General features: G+C 40.5%; 1 protein-coding gene across 1 annotated transcript in view; it reads right to left on the bottom strand.

The window, feature by feature from the left end:
• Positions 1–24,344, bottom strand: part of LOC144519991 (collagen and calcium-binding EGF domain-containing protein 1-like) — a 40,538-nt gene extending 16,194 nt beyond the window's left edge. The window contains exons 1-2 of the mRNA XM_078253557.1: positions 23,951–24,344; positions 20,395–20,475 (exon numbers count right to left, since the gene is read on the bottom strand). Coding sequence (XP_078109683.1) covers positions 20,395–20,475; positions 23,951–24,063 — 194 coding nt within the window. The 5' untranslated portion in view covers positions 24,064–24,344. The remainder of the gene's footprint in view (positions 1–20,394; positions 20,476–23,950) is intronic.
• Positions 24,345–24,574: the final 230 nt, after the last annotated feature.

The raw sequence follows: 24,574 nt of genomic DNA on the forward strand, positions 1-24,574 counted from the left end.
ATTAAAACAAAATTATTGAGTGCTCTAATACAGATCATGCACAGGGAAAAGATCTGTAGCAAGTAGTGAAATGATTATTGCTGTTTCTTCTGAGCAAGATAAAAAAAAAATATTAGTCAACCTTGACAGGCCTCTGACATGGCCTGCTGGTGTGTCTTAAGGATGTCTGATGGTGTCTACATGCAACCTCAAGCATGTGATTACTATTCCATGCTGAGTCTGCATGCCACACTGACCTGATCCCATTTAAAGGACAATTCCGGCGCAAAACGAACCTAGGGGTTAAAAACAGATGTGTACCCACTCGATCGCTCTCTGGGACATGTTTTCATGCTAATTGAATGTGTTTGTAGCTTGAAACAAGCTAGCACGGACCGCTGATTAGCTTACAATGCTAGAATTCGGAGCACAGGGAATGTAAAAACAAATCACTTATTATACCACTAAAAAGGCTCAAAATATCACCACACTTCAACAGTAGGATAATGAGGGTCCCTAAATGATAACCGAAGCATTGAGAACATTGTAAGTGTACAGACAGTTTATTAAATTATTATTTATTCGCATTCATATACAGGCGGCCGCCGTCTTGGCAGCTACTGTCTTTCTAAACTATCTTTTTAATAAACTGTCTGTACACTTACAATGTTCTCAATGCTTCGGTTAACATGTAGGGACCCTCATCCTAAACTCCATCCCTGTCCATCCTCCTCTCTAGTCTTTGGGTACCAACTTTCACTAGTCCCTTGTAGCTAGCTGCCCAGCGAGAGGTGCAGTCGGGCCAATGGACGACCCCTGTCTGCTACGGCAGCTGCTGCCAAAATCAGCACGGCAGCACTGGAAGAAACACTGAGACAGGATCCAGAGGCAGGCCTGGGCCTGGATCACTTTACACTTAAGATTATGTATTTTAGCAAGGGGTCTCCTTCCAGGGGGTGGGGGTTCCCATCCAGAGTAACTGTGATTTATTTGCGCATTTGCAGGCAGGAATGCGCTACAAAGACAGTGATATTCATTATAGCACCCCAAGAAAACCCCACTACCTCCCCAAGTCCTCAGCCTAGACAGTCCTGAGAGCAAGGCACAGTATGGATGATGCTTTCCATTGACGATGCTGTCACTACTTATTATGAGTCCCACTCGCATTACAGAATGTGGTTCTCCTAGTTTGTAGGTAGAGTTTCTACATGTGAGGGAGATTATAAGAGGCTTCAATATCCCTCTCTTCTGATATCCTTTGAAATAAATCACCTGTGTATCGCCTCAGATTGCAGAAATGTGGGATTAACTGAGGGGGGGGTGTTAAAATGAGATGAGGGGGATGAAATGGAAAGAAAGGAGGGAGGACGAGGATGGTTAAAAGACAGGGATGAAAGTTGTTGTCAGCTTAGAGTTTCCCTCTTGGGACTGGTGGGAGGAACACAGGAAGTGGAGCTCAGTGGAGGTCAATGGCCTCTTGACACGCCAGGACAGGAGACTGGCCATGTATGTGTATATGTGTGTGTGTGTATGACTTGTCAGTTTGATGGATGCTTCTTACTGATGTGGCGTATACATGTTACAATTACAGCATGTTGTATTCATCAACCGTGCTGTAATTGATTTATTTGCTCAGCAACACACACAGTTGCAAGCAGTTCAAAAACTTGGCTAGTCTGGTTGTGTCTGATGGTGTGATGATGGATTATGCTGAAACCCATTAGCATGATGAGACTAACATTGAAACACATTTTTGGAGGGCTGCCATGTTTCTTTATATATATTCTTTTGGGAGTCAGTATCGTTCATTCCTGATGTGGAGCTTTTTTGGTTTTTGTCTTTTCAATGTGTCTCTAACTGCTGGGATGAGCTTTTTCTTATTAAGGTGTTTTGTACATAAACCTTTTGTGTGTTTTTAAATCCCAGTAAAAGCATATTTATTCTACTTTATAAGAAGGCTAAACTAATTTGTATTTTTCCACTCATTTGTCTCAAATCTTTATATTCCAAATGTCTTAAACTCCAAAAAAAATCCTCTCTTGATCTTGGAGGTTTGGTCTCCACAAATTAAACAAAACAAGCCTCTACGTCACCTTCCTCCTAGAGGTGTGAAGGTGTTGCGCACAGCCGCATGCACAGCTCTTTTACTGTTAGCGTATAACTGTGTGTGTGTATTCTTTTTAAACTCTTGTGAGTATACATATGCGAAGGTGTTAGTGTGGCGAGCGTGAGCACCTCCTCTCTGTTTATTTGCTCTGCCAGCCCACTTCCAGGACCCAGGCCTCAGGGGAAACATCAGAGCTCTGGCCTAACAGAGGAAGCTTTGACTGGGAGCACAGGAGGTCTGAACCACTTCCACCAGAATACAGGCTGACCTGCACTTCTCCTCCCCTCTGTTATGTCTCACCTCTCCCCACTCGCCTCATCTTTCCATCATTTCTCCTGCCATTCTCCCATCCCGCCCCCCTCTTTAAAAACACCCTTTAACCTTTCGTGGATTTCCCCTCTGTCTACTGTTGTAAATTAACTATGGGCAAGAAAGTGAGTATGTGTATTTCCTGAAATGTCAACTTCAAGAAAGTAATTTTTATGAAAATCAGTAGGTTTGTCAAAAAAACTAAAAAAAACCTTAATCCTCATGATCCTGTGTTACATCTCAAAATTGTATTTAAAACTTTAAGAATATAACATGAGTGTGAGTTTGCCCATTTTCCAATTACCCCCAACATAATGAACCATGTCTTTAAAAGCCAGTCAAATCCTTAAGATATGATGAATAGCAAGGAAAATAAGTGGAATCATATAACTGTTAGAGCTGTTACACACCAATCAGGCGGCCGACCGTCCAAAAAAATGCCTCAAAACACACTGAGGCGACGCCGACTTGAGCGTACGTGAAACGAAACGTAATACGTCTCCATAGCAGCAGGCGGCGCTTCTCTGTATTGTTTCCCAGAAAATGAAAACCGGCAGCTGATAGGACGAACGCGTCACGTGGGTCTTTTTTCTCCGGAAATTCACAGCCAGACTGTCATGGCGGCTTGTTCAGAATACGATCTCATATTGTACTAAAATAGTTCACTGAAACGTGTTTCTGAAAACATTTTAAGTGAGAAATAGGCCATACAGTTGCTGAATCTGTCTTCATTTCAGATCGACAAAGGTCAGTTTAAAAGATTTTCGTCAGATTTCTCATCCGCTCGCCATTTCCGGGTGAGTCCCGACTGCCCTGTCTCCGACTGAGCATGTCGGGTCGGCCAAAATAAAGGCTGACAGCTCCTCCAACGGATGACGGCACAGAACACACTGAACAGAATCGAGTCACTGACCTCGCCAGACTGTCCGACGGCCGATAATCTGGTTGGTGTGTCAGCGCCCTTAGGGTTACTTAAAGTGTTTGTGTGAGACCAGACCCCTTTCTTCCTGTCTGTTCGTTCCATTAAACACAAAACCTCAGATACCACAGACCAGATTTCCTGATGATTGAGAATGATGCAGAATTTCACCACTTCATTGTGACATTTTATAAATTACCCTACATTCTTCATGAAGGGTTTTCCACAAACCACTGACCAGATTTTAATGAAACATGGGCGAATGATTCATTTTCACACTTGATGCCAGATTTTCAATCAGCTCATTAGTACTTTGGTTTGTTATGTAAGTGCTCTGCCATCAATATACTGAAACATTTATGAGGCAACACGTTTATTGTTGCCTGACTTTCACATGTTTAAAGGAAGGATTTCATGATTGTGATGACGATGTCTTAAACTCTTCCAGTTGTCTCTGGCCTCTGAGACCTCGTCCAGGCTCAGTATCACTGCAGGAATGTGGCTTTTCAGACACTCTCAACTGTGACAGATACACACAGTATCCTCCTGTACTTGACAGCAAAGAGTGGTCGGCGTCTAGAACATGTGATGGAGGACATGAAGGGGGATTCACAGACATGCTATGTTCCCAGCTATATTTCTACAAATGGAAGTAAATGTTTAAAATGCTCATATTATGCTTTTTGGCTTTTTCCCTTTCCTTTATTGTGTTATATATCTTTTTTGTGCACATTATAGGTTTACAAAGTGAAAAAGACCAAAGTCCACCCCAAAGGCACTTACCATCTCCAACAGAAAACACTGTTCACAAACTGCTCCAAACAGCTCTGTTGTAGTCCAGCCTTTACTTCCGTGATAAACGTTTGTCACTTTGTAACACACGTTATAATGCTCGCCTAGCTGCTAGCATGGCACGCCCTCATACTCTGCAAATGTCTAGCTAGCAGTCCTTACCTAGCTACTGCACATGTGCGACTCCCAACAAAGATGGAATAGAAGTGTGATGCCTCACTCTGTAGCTAGCAGCAATGTGTAGTACAACAAAAATATGGTGTTTTTTTGAAAATTAAACCATGTAAACCTATTCTGGTACAACCTCAAAATACAATTATGAACCTGAAAATGAGCATAATATGAGCACTTTAAAATGTTGGCAGAAATAAAAAAGGTAAATTAGGCTAGTTTCCATGCGCATGACTGAAGTGAATCACGGCCCTCAGTCCTGACTAATCAGAAAACACACACGCGCACGCACATGACACGCACACACACATCGTAGTTTCATGCAAGTTTTTGTATTGATTAGTATTGATCTTACGTCAGCTTTACACTTTTGGATGGACAAATATTTAACAGATGGCATTTTAATGTATGTAACAGCTGCAATGTTTTAAGCCAAAAATACTTTGATTTACTCACTGACCCAGTGATACCAGATGTTAATGCCTCCTGCCCGCATTGTGAACGTATCTGGGAAGCTGCAGGAAATATTAAAATATTGCTATTTAGCAGAACAATGCGTTTCCATCGTTATTCACTGAATCATTTTTGGCATAAAAATAAGTAGATGAAAACCCAGCTGTGGACTGGTAGAAAGAACCACGTCAGTCTTCAGATGTGTGTGCGAAAAAGAGAGAAGCTCTCAAAAATAACACTTATTTTTACTTGGATGCTGCTTGAATAATGTTTTTTTTTTCTCCAATGAAACACACTTTAACTGAACGAGGGAAACAGTGACCAAAGTGTGATGGGTAAGCACAAGATAAGTGTGAATGAGATCAGCGCTGAGGACAAGCTAACGACAGACCGCTCATAATGAAGTGTCTGGTTGAGTTTTCATGCCATGACAGTAAAGCTGTTTTAAAGGAGGACCTTTTAGTAAATGTCCCACTAGAGACTGTAACTGAGGCTCAAATGAATGGACTGATAAGACCAAGAAGGGCCTCTAAGTCTTCTAAATGGCCCTGTGACTGCCTTGATGTTGAAAAAACATGGAGGTATTGAGAGAGTTATAACCGGTGTCACTTGTAACTCCCCACGTGTTACACTCACCTCCTCTATTCTCCGTTTTCAATTTTGTTACATGAGACAAAGCTCCTTGCATTCAGGAACATGCAAACCCGCTGGGCAACAATGTTGTTCCAACCTGTTATTAATTGGCCGGTAATTTGTTGTGTTGAGGTATTGACAGTGACAGTGCAGCAATAAAGGGAGTGAAAAGAGCTAATGTAGATCAGATTGTACGCAAAACAGAAAACAAAAAACAGCCATTGTGCTTGTCCAGAGGGACGTTCAGGTGCACACTAATCAGAAAAAGATGTAAAATGATGACTGGAGTTTTTTGGGAGGTCTGACTCTGGTCTGCAGCTCTACGAAGACAATTATACCTCCATTAAACACAGGAAGCGTAACTCAAAGGCCTTGTAAAAGTTTTTCTGTGAAAATGAAGACAGAGGACGACGTTAAGTGCTTCTCAGTGTAATGAAACAGCAAAACTCAAGGCGGTACAGGTTTGCTGAAAAACTCTTATGTGAGAAAAAATTGACCAGGTTGCTGTTCCCACAGCTTGGGATTTGTTGATTACCATCCAAAGTATACAGAGAGAAAACGCCAAAGGGAGAGAAGAGAGCGATAGTTTGAATAAGATGTCCCTGTGGACTTCTGATGCAGTGCAAACAATCCGTAAGCGGATCGTGTTCAGTCCGAATGTGTTGCCATCATGTGCGAGTCGACTATTTGTTTCCACTTGACGAGAGCAGAGATTTTGACAGAGTATTTTAATATTTAGCTGAAGGCAAAAAACTTCACTTCATCCATTGTGTTAATGATGAGGACTGAGCTGAAGACAGAGCTGTCAGTGCCTTCCTAAAATCCTCTGGATAATAAACAGACTGCTGCTAGAGGGAATTTAATCACCAGAACAAACACACAGACACAGACACAGACACAGACACACACACACACACACACACACACACACACACACACACACACACACACACACACACAAACACACATATTTGCAGTTTATCAATACCACCAGACATCTACAAAATAAGACTGCATCCCCTCTTGTGTGCACGTTTACAAGCCTAAAGGATGATCTCATTTATGTGCACACACACAAACACACAAATATCAAATGTCGTAATATTCAATCCAGACATCTACAAAGTACAACAACCTGCACATGCATACGTGCACAAACATATTCACATACACATAAACACACAATGATGCAGGCATCTGGTCCTTGTTACCTGTTTAAAACCTAAATCAAATCACCTCCTTCCATTCTTCACTCGGGGGTGGGGGCGGGGTGTGTGTGTGTGTGGGGGGGGTTTCCTGCTGTTTGACATAACAGGTTTCAGCACCTAATTTCACTGTTTAATGTCCATTTTGGTGTTGATCCTATCACTGCGAGACAAGCCACTGGGGCTGCTGGTGAAATGTAAATTGTGTGAGTTTTATTGAGCGATAACATGTACAAACAGCACATCTCTTAGAAAAGAAGAGGAAAATACGGATGCATGTTTTCCAATTTACATCAGAAAAATTACAACATCATACTTGCAGTTGGATGTTTTTTTTTTTTTTGCAGTGACAGCAGCAACGTAATAGCTTGTTTCATGACTTGTAAGAGGGGGACCTCTGACTGCAGATCCCAGCAGGCCCTGAATGTACAGCGTACAGTTGGAGACACACACCAACATTCAGCACGCAGAGGAGAGAACATGTGGTGTCACACACACACACACACACACACACACACACACACAAACAAGTCTGCTTCTCATCATCTGCTATAGAAAGCAGCCCTCTGTCTGTACAACCAGATACAGATGAATTTCAATGATGTGATACATTTTTTCCTCATTTCTCTCTGCATCTGTCTCTCAGACACAATGGGAGAAAGAGGTACTATCAGTTTGCAGTCCACATAATTGACATAAATATTAGGTACTGTAAGTACAACTGAACAAAAATGACCTAGGTTTTTTGTCTTTGACAATGAGCCCATCATTCTGTGAGCAAAAATAAACAATTGTGCTCATTTGACCAACAGTCAAAAGAGTGTTCATCTTGACTAATGTTACATGCTAATGTTAGCTTGCATAGGTTGCTCTCCGTCTGCATTCAGTACTCATTGGGTAGTGTAGCCAGGCTAACAGTGTATTGTTGCTTACGTTTCGCTCTGTAGGTTCCTACTCGCTGCCTACAGAAGAACACAGGCAGAGCGCAAAGATATTTTGACATGTCGCAATAGGAAAAGCACAGATGTAAAAAAGAAAATAAACGATGGCTACACTTCAGTTATCTGCTTCAGTATCAGGATCCTGTTATTGTGCATACTAGTTTATTATCACACTTTGATGGCTGACTGGACACTTGGATGCGCTGCAATCTACCATGGTGAGTTCAGGCGCTGTGGGAGAGGAGAAATCCCTGTTCCTGTGCACTGTGTACATGCACAGTTATATCAGACTACACACAAGGAAGCTAGACTAAACAGCATTGTTACATATGCGGAAAGTTTGTGTGCGTTTGGAGCAGGTGCTCTCCATTTCATGCTTCCTGGGACCAATTGACCAGGAAACATTCCAAATCCTGTTATACTTCTGTGCTTTACTACAAATTACTGATGTTTCTTATACAAAGAGGAAAACAAAGAGGACGAGGATGCAAGAGTAATAGAAGACAGAGAAACACACAAGGAAGAGTGAATGTGAGTCACAGAGCAACAGAAAGAGAAACTGGTAAAAGCAGAATAAAAGAAAAAACCGACAGCAGAAAGAAAGGGAGAAAGAGATACTTAGAACAAAATAGAGTGACAGAAATGGATACAAAATGACAAGAATGGGGAAAAAAGAAGTTGACAGGGAATCCAAGAGCGAGCATAAAATGACTATTATGTCGATGTCTACTGAGCGGAGCTGCTGTTTTCCTGCTGAGCGTCTGAACCACTGACAGCCGAGCATCAGTCAACATCCTAACACATGTCCTCATCGAGGTGGGAAGCCACTTACAGAAGAGAGAGAAAAACACTCAGCAGCTTCCCTCCCTGCATCTGATTTCCCCTTCTTGCTCTTTTTTTACGTGGTTTTCCAGGCAAGTCCCCCACTGAGCAGTGCGCTCAGCCTGCCAGGGTGCAGCTATATTGCGTTTGGATCAAACAAATACCTCTGCTTCCAAAGCCCCCCCCCCCCTTCCTCTTTTACTTTACTTTTTTCCCTTTTCTACATCTGCCACCTTTCTGCACTGTAGTTTACCCAGCTACATTTTTTTGCATTTCTTTTATTATGTTTCTGTATTACTATCCTCCCTACACTGTGTGTTAGTGGCCTAGGAGCTGCCAACAAACTTTTAAATTATAATTTAATAAATGCTCAATGATCCTTGTTAGCACTGATCAGACCAAGTATACCTGATTCATTTAGTACAGGGGTCCTCAATGTTTTTTAAGCCAAGGACCCCTTAACTGAAAGAGAGATGGAGCAGGGACCCCCTACTACATATACTGTATGAAATGAAGTTGCATAATAAACTGGGCCTACAATAACGTGAAGGGCAGCCTAAAGCCTTTAATCAGCCACAAGTACACAGGGGTGTGGAAAAAGGGGAAAGCATACAGTCTTTTTACCAACTCCTACATTAGGCCAATGAGGTGGGATCAGGGAAGAACTTGCTTGGGTTTCCTCCTTAAGAAGTGTTAGGTAGTTTGCTTGTGGGGTTAGTACTGTAGTAGCGTTCTTTTTCCCTCAAAGGGGCATTGTTATGCTATGAGTAGCGGGCAAGGCAAATCTCACATTAGCGCCTAGTTTTGCTAAGACACCAAAAACAAGGAAGTGGCAGTACCAGTAGGTGAGTGACTGCCGTGGTGTGGATTTCTGTTTGCGTGTAAGGTAAATATCCACATAAAGTTCGGTAAAATATGAAAATGGTTATCAGTGTTAGCAGATGAGATAATGGTTAATTTAGAACACTTGAGGTTGATGAATGAAGATTTTGTATTCCTGACGGTTTTTGTAGATCTGTAAATGAGTTTTGTGTACGTATCGCCGCCACGCTGAGGGCAACACTGAACAGCGGGATTAGCGTGAGTAATGCCAAAGTACATGTATAAGCAGAATTATCTCATAACAATGTATGCTGAATGTTAAAAGAAGCTATGTCCATTTGTATGTTTTCTGCTTAATCTAGAGGGGAGATATATGTGTGTTGAAATCCAGGTGTGTGTGTCTTGGAGCACAGGCTGCACACTGGAGTAACAGTGAGTTAATTATATTCTTCTGAAAATTGTTTCTGAATTGTAAGAATGTATTTTTATATTTCTTATGGAATCAAAGTATTTTATTTGGAAGTGACTATGAGTTTTGTAAGTGTGGCTTTACAAATGTGCTTAACAAATGTTTTTTTTTATTTTCTTTATTTAGAGAGGTGCCACTACTAGAGTTAGCTTACGTCTGAGGTTCAGTTTAATGAAGTTGAGCAATATGAGTTTGAGCCTGGGTACTGTTGCTGTGGGTAGCCCCCACCAGTGTTCATCAAGTGCTAAGGAGAACTGTTAAAGCTGACGGTTTTGTCAGACAAGGAAGTAGGGAAAAGTTATTCTGTTTGGTTGTATCTATAATCGTCCTAAATCCTCAAATATAAAAAAATCTGTATTAACGCTGTTCTTTATTAAGCTCAGTCGGGGAATAAAAACCCACAACAAAAATAATTTTATTTGTGTTCGGTCTCATCATTCTTGAAAAGGCCACACATTGTTTTATAAATCATGTTTTAATGTTAAAACATACATGTGGCAAAGTGAATCCTTAGGATTACATGTATCTGTGGATAGTGACCACCTAGGCCAGTAAGCAGTGGGGATTTATATTTGCTTACAATATGTTGGATTCATGTTAAGACTTTTTAATTTCTGAAAAAAACAATAATTTGGAGGCCCCCCCTGCATTGACTCTGATGACCCCCTAGGGGTCCCGGACCCCCTGTTGAAGATCCCTGATTTAGAAGACTGTTGACTGCATGAAAGTCACCATGATGTCAGAGAGTGTCGAATAGGGTTGGGCATTGTTTAGATTTTAATGATTCTGATTCCAGTTCCGATTCTTCCTTTCGATTCCGGTTCTTATCGATTCTCGATTCCGATTCTTTGATGGGTGGAGTAGAAACGGGTCACATGCTTATTTCACAAATAAGAGGAAAGTTTTATTTTGATTCAATGGTGGGTTGCAGTTTTACTGGGCTTTTTCAATGTAAAATAAAGCCCCACTAGAGCGCTGCTTACTGGGCTCCATGGCTGCAACACAACGAGCACCTGGCCGCTTCGGAAACCAAAACTTGCGCATTTAAAATTTGGAACCAATAATCAGATTTGAAACCAAATCCTCCAAACTATTCCAAACGATTCCAAGTAGGAATCGGTTCTCGATGCCCAATCCTAGAGTAGTCGAACTCCTTACAGCAGCATAATAAATGATGTTTTCCCTCATTCACTGGGGACGCTGTGTCTCTAATGTGGCTTTCATGTCTTTATCTGTCCTGTTTACGCTGCATGTGTCAGTTGTCGTTGTTAGTCGCAATAGCTGTCATGTCAGTGTCTGGTTAGCTGGATGACTCCGTTTATTTTATATCTAATCTGGTGTGCTGTTGCTTTTTTTTCCTGAATTGCTGATGGCTCTTTTGTTTACGCAATTTATTTTAAATGAGTCCTGCTTTTAGTTGGCTTGTTTGGCAATTTAGTGATGCCATAAATCGAGAAGGAAACAAAGGAGATGAGAGGGATCTCAAGACTCTGAGATAATGCTTAATCTCAAATCCTACAATGAAGGTGTCAAGGAGCAAAGGTCGCACACACTCACAGACACATGCGTCACATACAAAATACACCACACAAGCTTGGATCTCAGCCAACAGCTGTCAGTATGTTAATCAATCATCCCAGCAAATCAATCAGTCAGTCAGCAAATTGGTCAGTTAAGCGTTCAATCAGGATATCATTCACCCTGTAAGCAGACTCTGTGTCTGCCTTCTCAGTGTTATTTTAACAGCTGAAACTCTACACATCCTCATCTCTCAGAGGGACAATGACACCAGAGATGCTCCCCTGTGGCCTCATCCTACCCCTTATCCAAAGACACCACTGTTTCGAAGGGGTGGAATGGAATTAACAGGACACAAGTAGAGGATGCTGGTGCTCAGATGAAATAGCAAATCAAGCCAGACTATAGTGTTTCCTATCATATTTTTAGACATGATAATGTTTGACAAGGACAATGACAGGATCAATGTCTGACCTCACTGACCTTATCTGGTTAGCAATAAAGCTCTGGCACCCGTCAGTAGGTTCAAGTTCTGTAATTATGCGCACCTCAATACAACAATGTACAAAACGTATTGTTTATTTCATTTGACCTGACCTCAACCCCAGCGTTAATACTCAGGCTACTAGACGGAGGCCTGGCTTCTGTCTCTCTGGAGCAAAACAGAGAATCTAAGTCCAACAAGAAAGAGAGAAGCTGTAGAGTGGAGATGGAGTCCAGGCCTGGACCGGAGTCAGGCTCAGTCGGGTCTCATTATGGACACTTTAAATGTTTCTGGGTGACACCCAGGGCAACTGTGGGTGGGGGGGTTTGGACTTGGACTTGGTGCTTGGGAAGAAAATGTACGCCTCTTGTAGACCACTTTCAGAGTTTCCAAACATGTTAACAAGGTCTTTCACATTTCCACCCTGTCCTTTCTGATCAAAAAACAAAAAACAAAACCAAAGTAACATGCTGAACTTTTGTTTGGCAGGATGTTCAAATGATGTTATAAACATAAACTGTGGCATGACCTTCAAAACCACTGGTATCCACTCTCCAGGCATCGTGTGACCGTCCTTCATGCCCGAGACCAAAAATGATTACATGAGCTGCCATGGCCTGTATAATGAGCAAAGACTTTTAGCTCTCTCTTAGTAAAGAGAGGGAATGACTGATGTGTAGAGATCAGCAAACAAATACTTAACCTTCAACAACCCCTTTTAGGAAGTCATAAGGATTGCATAAAACATCAAGCAAAACCTGAAGCTCCAGCCCACTAACTCAGCCCAACAAAGACACACTATGTGGTTCACTTCACACACAGCGAAACAAGCAAACGGTGCAGTTCAACAACTAAAACCAGCAAAGATTTGAACTCACTGAGTCAAGCCAACAACAATGTTCACTGGCTAAAAGCAACCAAGTACTCATGTGGGGCCTAATGTGGCGTATGCACAAAAGAAGACGTACGCCGCTCTCTACACAATAATTGGGATTTATAAAAAGCAAACATGAAGGGAAAACGGACAGACACGCTGACCCAGGCGTACGCACAGAAACAGGTGAAATGAGAAACGGCGACACCGACGGGAGATGAAACACGTGAAACACGTGAAACTGAGACCGTTGTGTAAAATAAATCAAAATATTGCCTCTCATTGCTGATATGAAGAATTCACAAAGCCATTCTTAAAATTAATATCCTACACAAACACCTGTTTGATCCATCTGCGGTGAAAAACAGACAAAATAAAACAAGATACTATCGTAAATTCAAATGAAGATATATTTGCGAAAAAAAACTCAAACACTCTGTAATTATATTGGCCTGTTATGGAATTTATTCTCATGAATAATACGATAAACAGGACAAATAATGTTTACACTGATGCTGTTTTCGATGCCTCCCTCTGGCAGAGCACATCATTTTAATATGGTCATTATATATATATATATATATATATATATATAGTGTATAGTATCATATTGTTTTCTACAGTGTTTATTTTAATGGCTTTAGATCATTTTATTTTTGTTTTAAATGTTGGTTTTTATTGTAGGTCTAAAGCATGTTTTAACCATTGTGAAAGGTACAATAGAAAGTTTTACTAATTACATGCTCGTTGCGCAGAACTATATTTACAATTAGATTGATTCCGACACCTTTAGCTTTTTAGGTACAATCAAATGAATTGGTAGAAAAAGGCATGCCATGCGTAATGACGCACAATGGCTGGCTATGCACTGTTGGGAGATGTGGCAAAGTGAGACCGACGGCAAGAAGACTTTCTGGCAAACGAGGACGAGTGGCCTCAAAACCGGTTCTGACTGCCTCGAGCTGTCCTGTTGGATCTCTGTGCTGTTTTGGGCCCAGCGTTACAGAGAGCACTCGGAGAAACACTTGACGTCTTATTTTGTGCGTATGCCACATTTATAAATGAGGCCCCTGGCCAAACTAACAGCATCATGTTAATGTATTGAGTCAGTTCTCTCTTTGGTTATAGAACTATAAAAAATGACTGAAGGCTAAAAGTCTAGGGCAATAGCAGCTCTGTGACGTGGTTCTTAAGCACAGCAGCGTTTTGAACTAAAGTCTAATGTTAGCATGCTAATATACAGATGTTTAGTGTGTACCATGTACGCCAGTGGTGTCAAACATACGGCCCGTGGGCCAGAACCGGCCCGCCAAAGGGTCCAATCAGGCTCACTGGATGACTTCAAAGTGTAAAAATTGCAGAGAAGTAATTCATTTCAATTCCATATTTACCACTTTAATCTCAGAGAATATCCAAGTTCTTTTTCCGTAAATTTGTGACTTTAATTTTAGAAATTCTGGGTTTTTTTCTCGGAATATTACCCCTCTTTCCCGGGTCCGTAACATTATTTTTTTTCCTACAATGGCCTTGTCGTAGCAGAAGCAACTTGCGTTTGCCAACATCAAGCTGACAAGAAACTCTGTTGGACACCCCTGATGTACACCATCTTAGTTTAGCAGGTTTATAGTGTGGTAACATTCGCTTCTTAGCACAAAACAAAAATATAGCTGGGACTAATGGGAAGATCATTAGTTGGCCAATAGTCGTGAAGAAATTTCACTCAAAACTACAAATTTCTACCTAATGGTTTTGCAAGAGGAAAAGTCAGGGGCTCATCAAAGTTGGTAGGTTCCCTCTATAGGGGCGATGAATGTCCTTACAAATATCATAGCAATCCAACCAACAGGATGGCTAAAATTAGGATAAAAATTGCAGCATTTTCATTTTGTTTTCACATTTTTTGCAATAAAATTAGATACATGTTAAAATTTGTAAGGCTGACACGAAATAACTTTTTTAGGGGTGACACACAGTCTGGGAGTGAAGGTTTGCCTGAGAAGACCTCTTAAATTGCACAGAAAGTTGGATAATTCTCATTGAATTGTGGTTTGTTCTGCTTTGGCTAACAATGGTTCTGATTTGGATTGCTTTCTGTGGGAAAAAACATAGGACACATTTTTCCAGTTAGCTCGTTTGTTGCATAAATATTAAAAGGATTGGGTTTGAGATAAAAATCTTGAAAATGGGTGCAGGGATTAGTTAATTTTGTGTTAATTCCTGGAAGGACTAAAAGAGTTTTTAAAACGCACAGCTACACAATAAACATTCATCCACATTCCACTATGAAACACAGGGAAAAACAACTTGGATAGAACAATACTTTCATGAAAGGGATTTTCAGGATCCATGTGTATCGTTTTAAAGGCTGGAAATCACAAGATTACACTCGCTCAAACTGTAGCTTGGCAACAGAAAGGGGAAAGGGAATGCAGCTACAGTATATCTTATGAGACGCATGTGAATGCCAGTTGTAAAGAGGCCTTCCTGCCTCCAACAGTCAGCATGCAATCACATATAGGCAAACCCTGCATGAATGGTATAATGAGTCAAGACAGGAAGTGGTTGTGGTTAAAATCTTATGTCTAATGTCTAGTGATGCTGATAAACATGTAGTCACATCCCGCATGGCTGTATGTGTGCACTGTGTGTGTGGAAAGCAAGTGAGTGAACACCCCATCCTTAACAGATGAATGGTGAATTTGAAAGCAAAAATGTGCGTAAGAAGCCAAGTGAAATGATACCAGAGACCCCCACAAAGACACTTCAGAGGCGAAAACTCTGCCAAAATGACCAAGGCCTGTGTGACTCAGCCTTGAGTTATTTCGGGAGGCAAAGTCCAGAAACACTGATTGTAAGCATTCCTTTTTTGTTCTAACCTAGTTTTTTTGTTTGCTTTTTTTCTCTCTCTCTCTAATACAGCACTGTTTTCATCCAACCACATGCTCTGCACTTGGTTGTACTGTGGATATGTGTTTGTGAAGGAAGGTGAGACAGAGAAAGTAAAATAGGAGAAGTCGGAAGAATATGGAGGCATGATCCTCATTCAGTTACTACCTTCACTCGGTCAGATCCTCTCGCTTGATGCATGACAGTATTACTGTATTATGAGACCTGCATAAGCATATTTTCTATGTGTACAGTATTTGCACAGATCATGTACTGTAGTGCAAACAGCCCAAACATTGCCCAAACAATCAACTTGCAGCTGCAGTTATGTTCATCAACAATTCATTTGCTGATAATCGATTTGCATAATCGATGAATCTGCTGTTTATAAAATTCATGATAAGAGCCAATCATAATTTGCTAAAACCCATGGGGACATTTTCAAATTACTAGGTTTGTCTGACCATCAGTCTAAAACCCAAAGATAGTTAGTTTACTATCATCTAAGACCAAGAAAAGCAGCAAATCCTGTGTTGGACAGTTCAGGACTACTACAGGTGTGCATTTGGAGGATTTTTCACCATTAAACTTTAGCATAAACCTTTCATGTGTGGCTTGTATATAAAACATTCAAACTTGACTTAGCTTGGCACTGGTACAGTACGTGATGCTGCTAATCTCAGTAAGTGCTGATCCGTTCAGGTGCTGGAAACATCCCGCTTGTTGTGATGTACAAAATACGTTTCAGCTCCAGCTAGCCATTTCTAATTTCAGTTTCTTCTACATATATAACACTCAAGTGTATTCTGTTGAAATGGAATCAGACAAAGGTCACTTTTCTCAAAACGCTAGCAGAAATAATTACATTAAGATACCCTTCCCTCTGTGCGATGATGCTGCAGAAACAAATGATCTCTGCTTATGAACTCTCTAACTCTGAACTCTCTTCACTCTGAAGATACCATGGAATACAAAACTATAATGATCCCACTGGGGGAGCTTGATCATTGTAACAACGAGAGAAGTATAGAGTATGGAAACAATAAAAATCAATCATGCCTCTATGACTTTTATCATCATCCTTACTTAATCTGAGTAAGGGCCTGAGCTCCCATAGTGTAGCGTGATATTATGGGTGTTATCTGCTGCAGTAATGAGCCATGCAGGGTATTTAAACCAAAACGACATGCCAATCAACTGAAAGGATGATTTACAGTTTAGTGGAGCTCATCAGTGCTGTCACAGTTGGACTCCACAGCTGAGAGTGTTTAGAGAGAGAAGGTTCAGAAAGCAGCAGAAAATGAACTCTCATCATCATAAACCTGCAGTAACTTCCAGCACAGACAATACAGAGACATGCATAAACATGCATGCTCACACACATTGATATTTCTCAGAATCTGGGTTCGAACCATGTATATTTGGATTGGCACGGCTGAAATCTGACCTCCAGTGAAGACAGAAAGAGAACATGAAACGGCCAGAACAATAGAAATGTAGAAATCGAGCTGATTCACCCTCATCGCTGTGAAAGCCACAGCGGAGGAGGAGGAGACCTGCGGCCGGCAAGGTCTTTGTTTAGATGGTGAGAGCAGTGAGGGTTTACTTCTGCACAACACCACAAAACCCTCTGAGACAGAGACATTACATTCACATTTTAGGCATGTAGCCTAAAAATAATTCCACAGAAGAAGACAACGTAAAGACCGGGAAGACCAACATTTTCAGCAACCAAGTGCAAGAAGTAGAAAGAGTCAAAGTGCACGACAGCAGGTTGGACAAATTTAATACAGGCAGTTTCTATTGGGACAAATAAATAATCGTAAGAAATTGTTCTATATTTCTTAAATATCTCTGTTAGACTTTTTTAATAAAATCTCATGCATCATGTTAAGTGCCGCCATTATTTAAGTACCATAAGTACCATCATTTGCTTCACTGTTTTGATAGCAACTTAGCCCACTTTCTTTGGAAAGGTGTGAATTTTTTCCAAATGGTTAACATGTCATCTTCAATCAACTCTTGAAATATAACCGTTTCCCAGATTGTTTGAATGTGAGAGAGTAGTGCCAGGTGAAGAAATAAGAGAAGAAAACCAGAAATGATTGGAAAATGTCCAGCCTGTCTGAACACGGCAGAGCTGTTGGTAAAGATTAGTCTGTTAGACTGACCAGGTCCGGGTCAAATACAGTTTAAAAACGTCAATTGTCCAATCAAAGCTTAGCAACCGTAACTAAGCACGGCAGGCCTGTCAAGCTTAGGATTTCTCCGCATGCATTGCAGTTGCTCTAGTAGTATCGCCTCTCCAAAACCAAAAACACAAGAGCAAAAGTAGGGTATAAGAAATAGGCCTACAGCTAACTACATTACTACCAACAGTGCTAACCAAGTGTTACTTCCAAGGCCAAAAAGCACATAATTAATTATTTGTAAGAGGAGTTAAGTTACGTTAAAATAAGCCCCGTTCCCGACAAGCACATACACTGTGTAGTGTAGGAGAGACTTCAGACATTTGGTCCAAAGTATACTGAAGCACACAGACTTCCGGCTACAAACTTTAGGGTGCATCTTCATACACTGTGTAGTATTTCCCCACTGAGGACGCAGGCCATGGATGAGTTCGGAGTTCATGCTAACGTTAGATAGCCATCAATTGCATATTTAAAACCTTTCTTTCTTTTGATACGACGTAGCTGTAAACATTAAAACATTTGGCTGGAGACAACATTTTCAAACTGACTCATTAAGCTCACGCCAGTGTAATTTGCTAGCTAGCGGGGTCATCACTATGTTTCTATGGTCCTATTCTCCAATAACCTGAAATGCCAGATGATTTCATACACAGAAACATCTAAGAAGCTGTCATTGTAAACAGTTTGGGCACTTTCAAAAAATAGCAGGTGATTGGATGACTGTCACGTCCGCCATTGTTGTTTTGAACGAACAGTCGTGGCCGTCACGCACACATAGACCACGCACTTAGCAGCCAGTAGCTCCTGATTGATTGGAAGACGGATTTTCGTCTGATATGTGATCCCGCGATTCTCACGTGATGGTATCGCGAGAATCCTGCTGGCGTGCTCACAGGGTCCTACATAAAGTTTCAAATTTTGGGTTGAAAGCGGAGACTCACACGATCACGGTAAATTGAACCTTGTGAAATTACGTCATACCATTCCAGAGCCATACGTCCTCCCAAAGTTGTTCTGTTGCTTTTCTTCATTGTTGAGTTGGTCCAGTCTAGTGTTGAGTTTGGAGCATGTATGTCTCTTGATATAAACTAACATTGTAAGAGATTGGTAAGCGCTACTGTATCTTCGCAATAGATCCGCTCCCCTAGCTAGCTACACCAGCTTAAAACTTCCATCAAGATTTGGCACATTTGGTTAAAATGACAAATGTCAATCCTGCTTTTGTCTGACTAAGTTATTTAGATAGTGGTGGTTATTTAGAAACTGGTCTCAGACCTATATTACATCCAGCCAGACAAACTACAACTTAAACTTTCAGTCTGTCCAAACAGATTGAAATATGTGATAGCCGCTTCATCAGCTCTGTCTGTACAACATACTGCTCTCATTGAAACAACATTGAAAGTAATATTTATGGACAGACACAATGGATCAATCTGGTCGTTCCTTAAGTCATTTGCAAAAATCAATTTGATCTGGACTGCCTTGGGAAACATGGCAAGGAAAATACAACCTCATCTAATCCGCCTTCTCCTGCAGCACACATCTCTTGTAGAGCCGGAAATTAAACAAGACACAGAGCCTGTTACAGTCTAACCTTGACAGTAAACAGATCAGATTGTCTGGCCTCACACCAGACCTGGTGCCTCATTTATTAAAGGATCCTCTTACAACCAAATCCAAGCCAAAGTTTGGTTTCACAATAGATCTAAACGTCAAAATGAGGGATTAACATTTATTTTCTCCTGTTGTGTACGATGTATCATGAGCTAAAGGTCTTACAACCTGACACAGCATCTTTGCATTGCATTTATTTATTTCCTTCAACCTTTGTTTCAAGATGCTCATAAAATATGATATCAAAGGGATTTTTAAAAAGATAGAAGTGCAAGAAAGGAACCAATTTCATACCATTTAAAAACTGCCCCATATTCCTCTCATTTATCATCTTTGTTGCATTCGCCCATTACAAAAACACTGATGATTCAATAGTTAAACCAAATTTGGTGTTTATAATCAATGTACGCAGTCTGTAGTCCATGTCTTCCTGTAGATAGATACAGTGCAATAGAAATAATAAAAATAGCTTATCACATTCTCTTCTGCCAGACTACTTGTACTTTTTAGGTTATAATGCAGGCCTAACTCCCTGAGGGGGATGCCTTCCCTAAATGTTTTAGCTCTGGACCCAAGCCGAAGAAGTTTAAATACAAATTATGTTTTACAAGCAAGGTTGGTGGAAGTTAGTTCAGTGCAGAGGAAAACTGCAGAACAAGGAAAGAAATAAAAAGTTTCAAAACTGACATTAGTCCCTTCTATTTTCCAAAAATAACAAACTACAACATGAAGTTAGAAAAAAGTATGGTATGACATTTTAGACAGTGAGGAATACAAGCTATGTACCAAAAAAAGAAAAGAAAAAAAGATTCTTAACTTTTAAAGGGACGCTGCTGATGGATGATGAATTTCAACACTGCATCTTCAGTGAAGATCATCATTCAGTCTCTGAGTGATGATCTTCAGGAAATTATTATTATTTTTCTCTCCCAAATGGATATATAGTTTCCAAAGGGGGGATATACAGTGTGGAGTTCTGGTAATGACACAGTTGGGTGGTTTAGTGGTTACAGAAACCATAGCCCCAGAAAGTTTCTGGATCAATCCTTCTTACAGGCATCAGCACTTGTCCTGTCAAAGTGTCCTTGAGCAAATCACTGTTCTGGGAAAGGCAGTCAGCTGAATACCAAAATATAAATGTATAATGTAACTCCCTGTTGTTTCACTCAGCTGTGAACCAAGGGACAGTTGGGAGTCTTACCTGAAACAAGTTCTGTTCTTCCCCCCAGCTCTGACACAGGGATACTCCATGGTCAAGATCTTACTAGCTGGACACTCCGTTCTGAGAAAAGAAAGATGCATTGGAAACAAATGTGATCATCTGGTACTTTATTTTATTAAAGCGACAAAGGTCCAGGACTGGAAGTAAACAAGGGACATTGCTATTCATGGTCGGCCCCTTAAACCCCAAGGCAGGGGGTAAAACCTCAAAAGTACTTTGAGATAAATGGCTACATTATACAGTACATACATGGCATTAGAGTCTGACCGATACTGGAGTTTTGAGGCCGATAGCGACGTAGATATTTGAAAACTCAGGTAACAATACATTGGCTAATATATTGATTTGCTGCTTTTCTTTGTTTTCTATTTCCATAAATCACCAAAATCATCATAAAATAAATATGGGTTTTAGCTGGTTTGTTTTGATTACTTCACCATGGCCTCTGCAAAACCTGGCTGTGACAGGCATTTTTCACTATTTCAACATTGTCTGGGCCAAAAGGTAAATAAATAAAACAAGCATAATCATGAACATAATCCAGATCAATCGATAACGAAAACAACTGTTACAGTAGTTGCAGCCCTATTTTCCATGAGGATCCCATAAATATAGGTTTTCGGCTGTTTGTGTGTTTGATGACTTCATCGTGGTGTCTGCAAAACTGTGACAGGCATCCTTCAAAAAAATGTGATGGGCCAAACATTTAATCTGATAATCGAAAAAAAAAAATTGGCAGAACAATCAATTTTAAAAACAATTGTTAGTTGAAGCCGTAAAACACATAAACAAACCGTTTCCACTTGGTTATTAAAGAATCGTGGCCAAGATATACTGAGTGGGACATTTTAGAGTTGACACATTTGTCCTAACATGTCAGTGCTCTCTGCTGGAAAAACTCAAACTTTGTTTGGCATCTCTGTACTCTGTTACTCATCTGCCGACATATATGCGGATACTAGGGCTGTAACGATATGCGATATGAAACCGAAATCGCAACACACCCCTTCCAACTCCCAGAGTTATCCTTTCCGTCCAGATCCAATGCTACCACATCTTTAAATTACTATTAGTATTAGTCGTTTTGGTGCCTTATCCCCCTTTTGTCGGGTTGGGGGCACTGGTAACGCTAACGGAGGTGTATCGTTACGAATGGCCGCTGTTCTGACTCTGTTGCCTGGGTCTGTTTCCCGATGGTTCAGTAAACTGCTGTTAGTGTCCTTAGCACCGGAGTTAAGTGCTGACCGGGGTTGGATTACTGTAATGATAGTGGCTGGCTGCTAGCTGGCTAGGGGCTGACTGTGGATGTGTGCTAGCTGGCTAAATTACCATTAGATTAGTCGTCTATCTATAATACAGTTAACCCTTACTGATGAATTTGTGGGTTAGCCCAGAGTTGTTAACCGTGGTCAAAACAATCATACTAAAAATAACTGAGCGTGTTGAACGATGTCGTAATCTTATGTTACCCACCAAGAATTAGCTAACGTTATAGACCAAGCATTAGCATTAGCTACCTGTCAACCAGCACCTTTACAGTAGGCACCAAAGCACTTTTTTTCGGTTCCCCTACAGGTTGGAAGAGGAATTGTCCATTACTGTTACCATTACTATTATTCTTATGTCTCATTCGAATGAGTTAATGAACCACTGAAACGATTTTGGAAACATTATTTTAAGGTACAAAAGAATATTTTGTGTTGGATCGATCAATATTGAAATCAATCAATAAATAAGGTCTCTGTTGTATTACTGTGTTGCAAAGTGGCATGTAATCAATGACAAAATGACGCCATGTGGCAGATAAAAGGTTGTATTACGTTTACTGAGTATAACTCTCCTCCAATATACGAACCGAATCGTAGGTTTGGTGTATCGTTACAGCCCTAGCCGATACCGTCTGAGATAAGTTGCAATTGGCCGATATATATAGCAAGAAATATCTTGAAAATAAATGAAATATATTGTGAATGTCAAGATGTAAAGAAAATTAACAACATATATATAATAGTAATAGTCAGTGGTGGGAGAAGTATTCAGATCCTTTACTTAAGTAAAAGTGCTAATACCACACTGTAAATATACTCTGTTACAAGAAAAAGTCCTGCATTGAAAATGTTACTTGAGTAAAAGTATGTAAGTATCATCAGGAAATTTTGCTTAAAATATTAAAAGTAAAAGTACTCAATGCAGAAAAATCATCATTTTTTAGAAACTGGAAACGATCCAAACAGTCAATCAATCAACCAAGTGTTTAATCGGCTAATCATTTTACCTGAACTTGTAGGCCGTTATATTGTTGGGTAGTTTCATTTATAATGAAACATCGTATTTAATACACTTCATGTGTTTTGTGTGCAAAAATCTTATGTAATGTAACTAGTAACTAAAGCTGTCAGATGAATGTAGTGGAGTAAAAAGTACAATATTTCCCACTGAAATGTAGTGGAGTAGAAGTAGAAAGTGGCATGGAAAGAAAAGACTCAAGTAAAGTATAAGTACCTTAAATGTGTACTTAAGTACAGTACTTGAGTTAATGTACTTAGTTACATTCAACCACCGGTAATAGTAGGTTTTATTCAGGTACATTTTACAGCCAGGAACACAATATACACAGTCTATAGTATACTTGGTTTCAACTAAAGACTCCAATGAATATGTAAAGTATGAGGTACATCAATCTCAGTTTATACATGTGAGTTTACACTGAACCTTTAAAGCATAAATCGTAAGGCTCTATATGCGTTCCCTTGTCATTTTAAACAAGATGGAGAGAATGTATATAGGCTACATAAAAACCCAGCTAATAAAGTTGTCTTATTATGGGATTTAACCTGCTGCTCAGCAGTTTACTTGTCAGTGCTTTTCTCTTCTCCTCAGTGCTCCACTCACATCCTCTCCTCACCTCCTGACCTGCTGTGTCCGGGCACCTTATCTGTCATGTTATGTCTGAGCACAAGTAACATTTGGCTCTCTTCACCGCGACCGATTCCAACCATTTGGAGTTTCCTCTTTGCCTTTTGCATTTCCTTGAAAATCACATTAGATTGGACGCGCTACAGCGGTTCATCCAGGGGTCTCCTCTTTGACAGCCTGCTCTCACAGTATGTCGTAAAGAGCAGTAACCAATAAAACGCAGACCAAACTTTATTATGGCTGTTGTCACTGTGTGCTAATCTGACAGGGAAATACTGGTTTTGAGTTTAAATAACAGAAGAAGAAAAAAACGAAACAATGCGCGGTAGCTGTTCCCAAGGCGTTTACAGAACTTTAATCTCACATTCATCTTTAAAAAGACACATCAGTAAACTCTTATTCAGATGGTGTGGTTCAAGTTGAAAAAACATACAAATGAATGTCTTGTCGAGGCTTTTCGTGGAGTTTTGCGTCATGATGGAAACCCCGACATTTGTAAACCACATGCCTGATTAAACGTAATATGGATGAGGCTGACATGGCTTCATCATACTGCCGTTCATTCACAAAAGACAGAGATATTTTTTTAGGATCCTCTAATCAGGTCCATGAGACTTACCTCGAGGTGTCCACTGCAAGCGTCGTCCTGATAGAGCTGGCCCCAGATCCCCACAGGAAAACAACACAGATAGCGCCAAATGGTAAAAGAGTCGCACCATAAAGTTGACCCATGTCCCCTCTGCGCTCCGGGACAGATGATGTGTTCAAGGATAAAACGCCTTCACATCAGCACAACGCTAATGTTTTCATCCGTCAGTGACCTGCGCGGGTAGTAGTATCAAAATATCAGAAATCCTTGTAAAGTATCCCGCAGAGGTGACGCACATGGAGCCTGAGGGATAATAAGTGCTGCGCGGTGCGTCCGGAGCACCGTCCTTAACTTTACGCACTGAGGCAGAGACCCCTTGGAGAGCTACTGAAGGGTTTACAGCCCAGTGTGTTCTCACTAATCCCTCTGGATTTACATTCCTGCCTTTAAAGAAGAGACAAGTATCCCCGAACTGCTCATTGGTGGTGATGACGTATAGTACTACTAATAATAATACAAGTATACATCATCAAATAACTTGAACAGCGCCCTTAATCCCAAAATGTAAATTTATAGTGCTGAAGTCAACACATGTTTTAATTTTTGAAATAAACAAGATCCCAACACACTTATCTGTTAAGTTTGGTTTGGAAA

This window comes from Sander vitreus, chromosome 1 (assembly GCF_031162955.1).
Source record: "Sander vitreus isolate 19-12246 chromosome 1, sanVit1, whole genome shotgun sequence".
NCBI classification, from domain to species: Eukaryota; Metazoa; Chordata; class Actinopteri; order Perciformes; family Percidae; genus Sander; species Sander vitreus.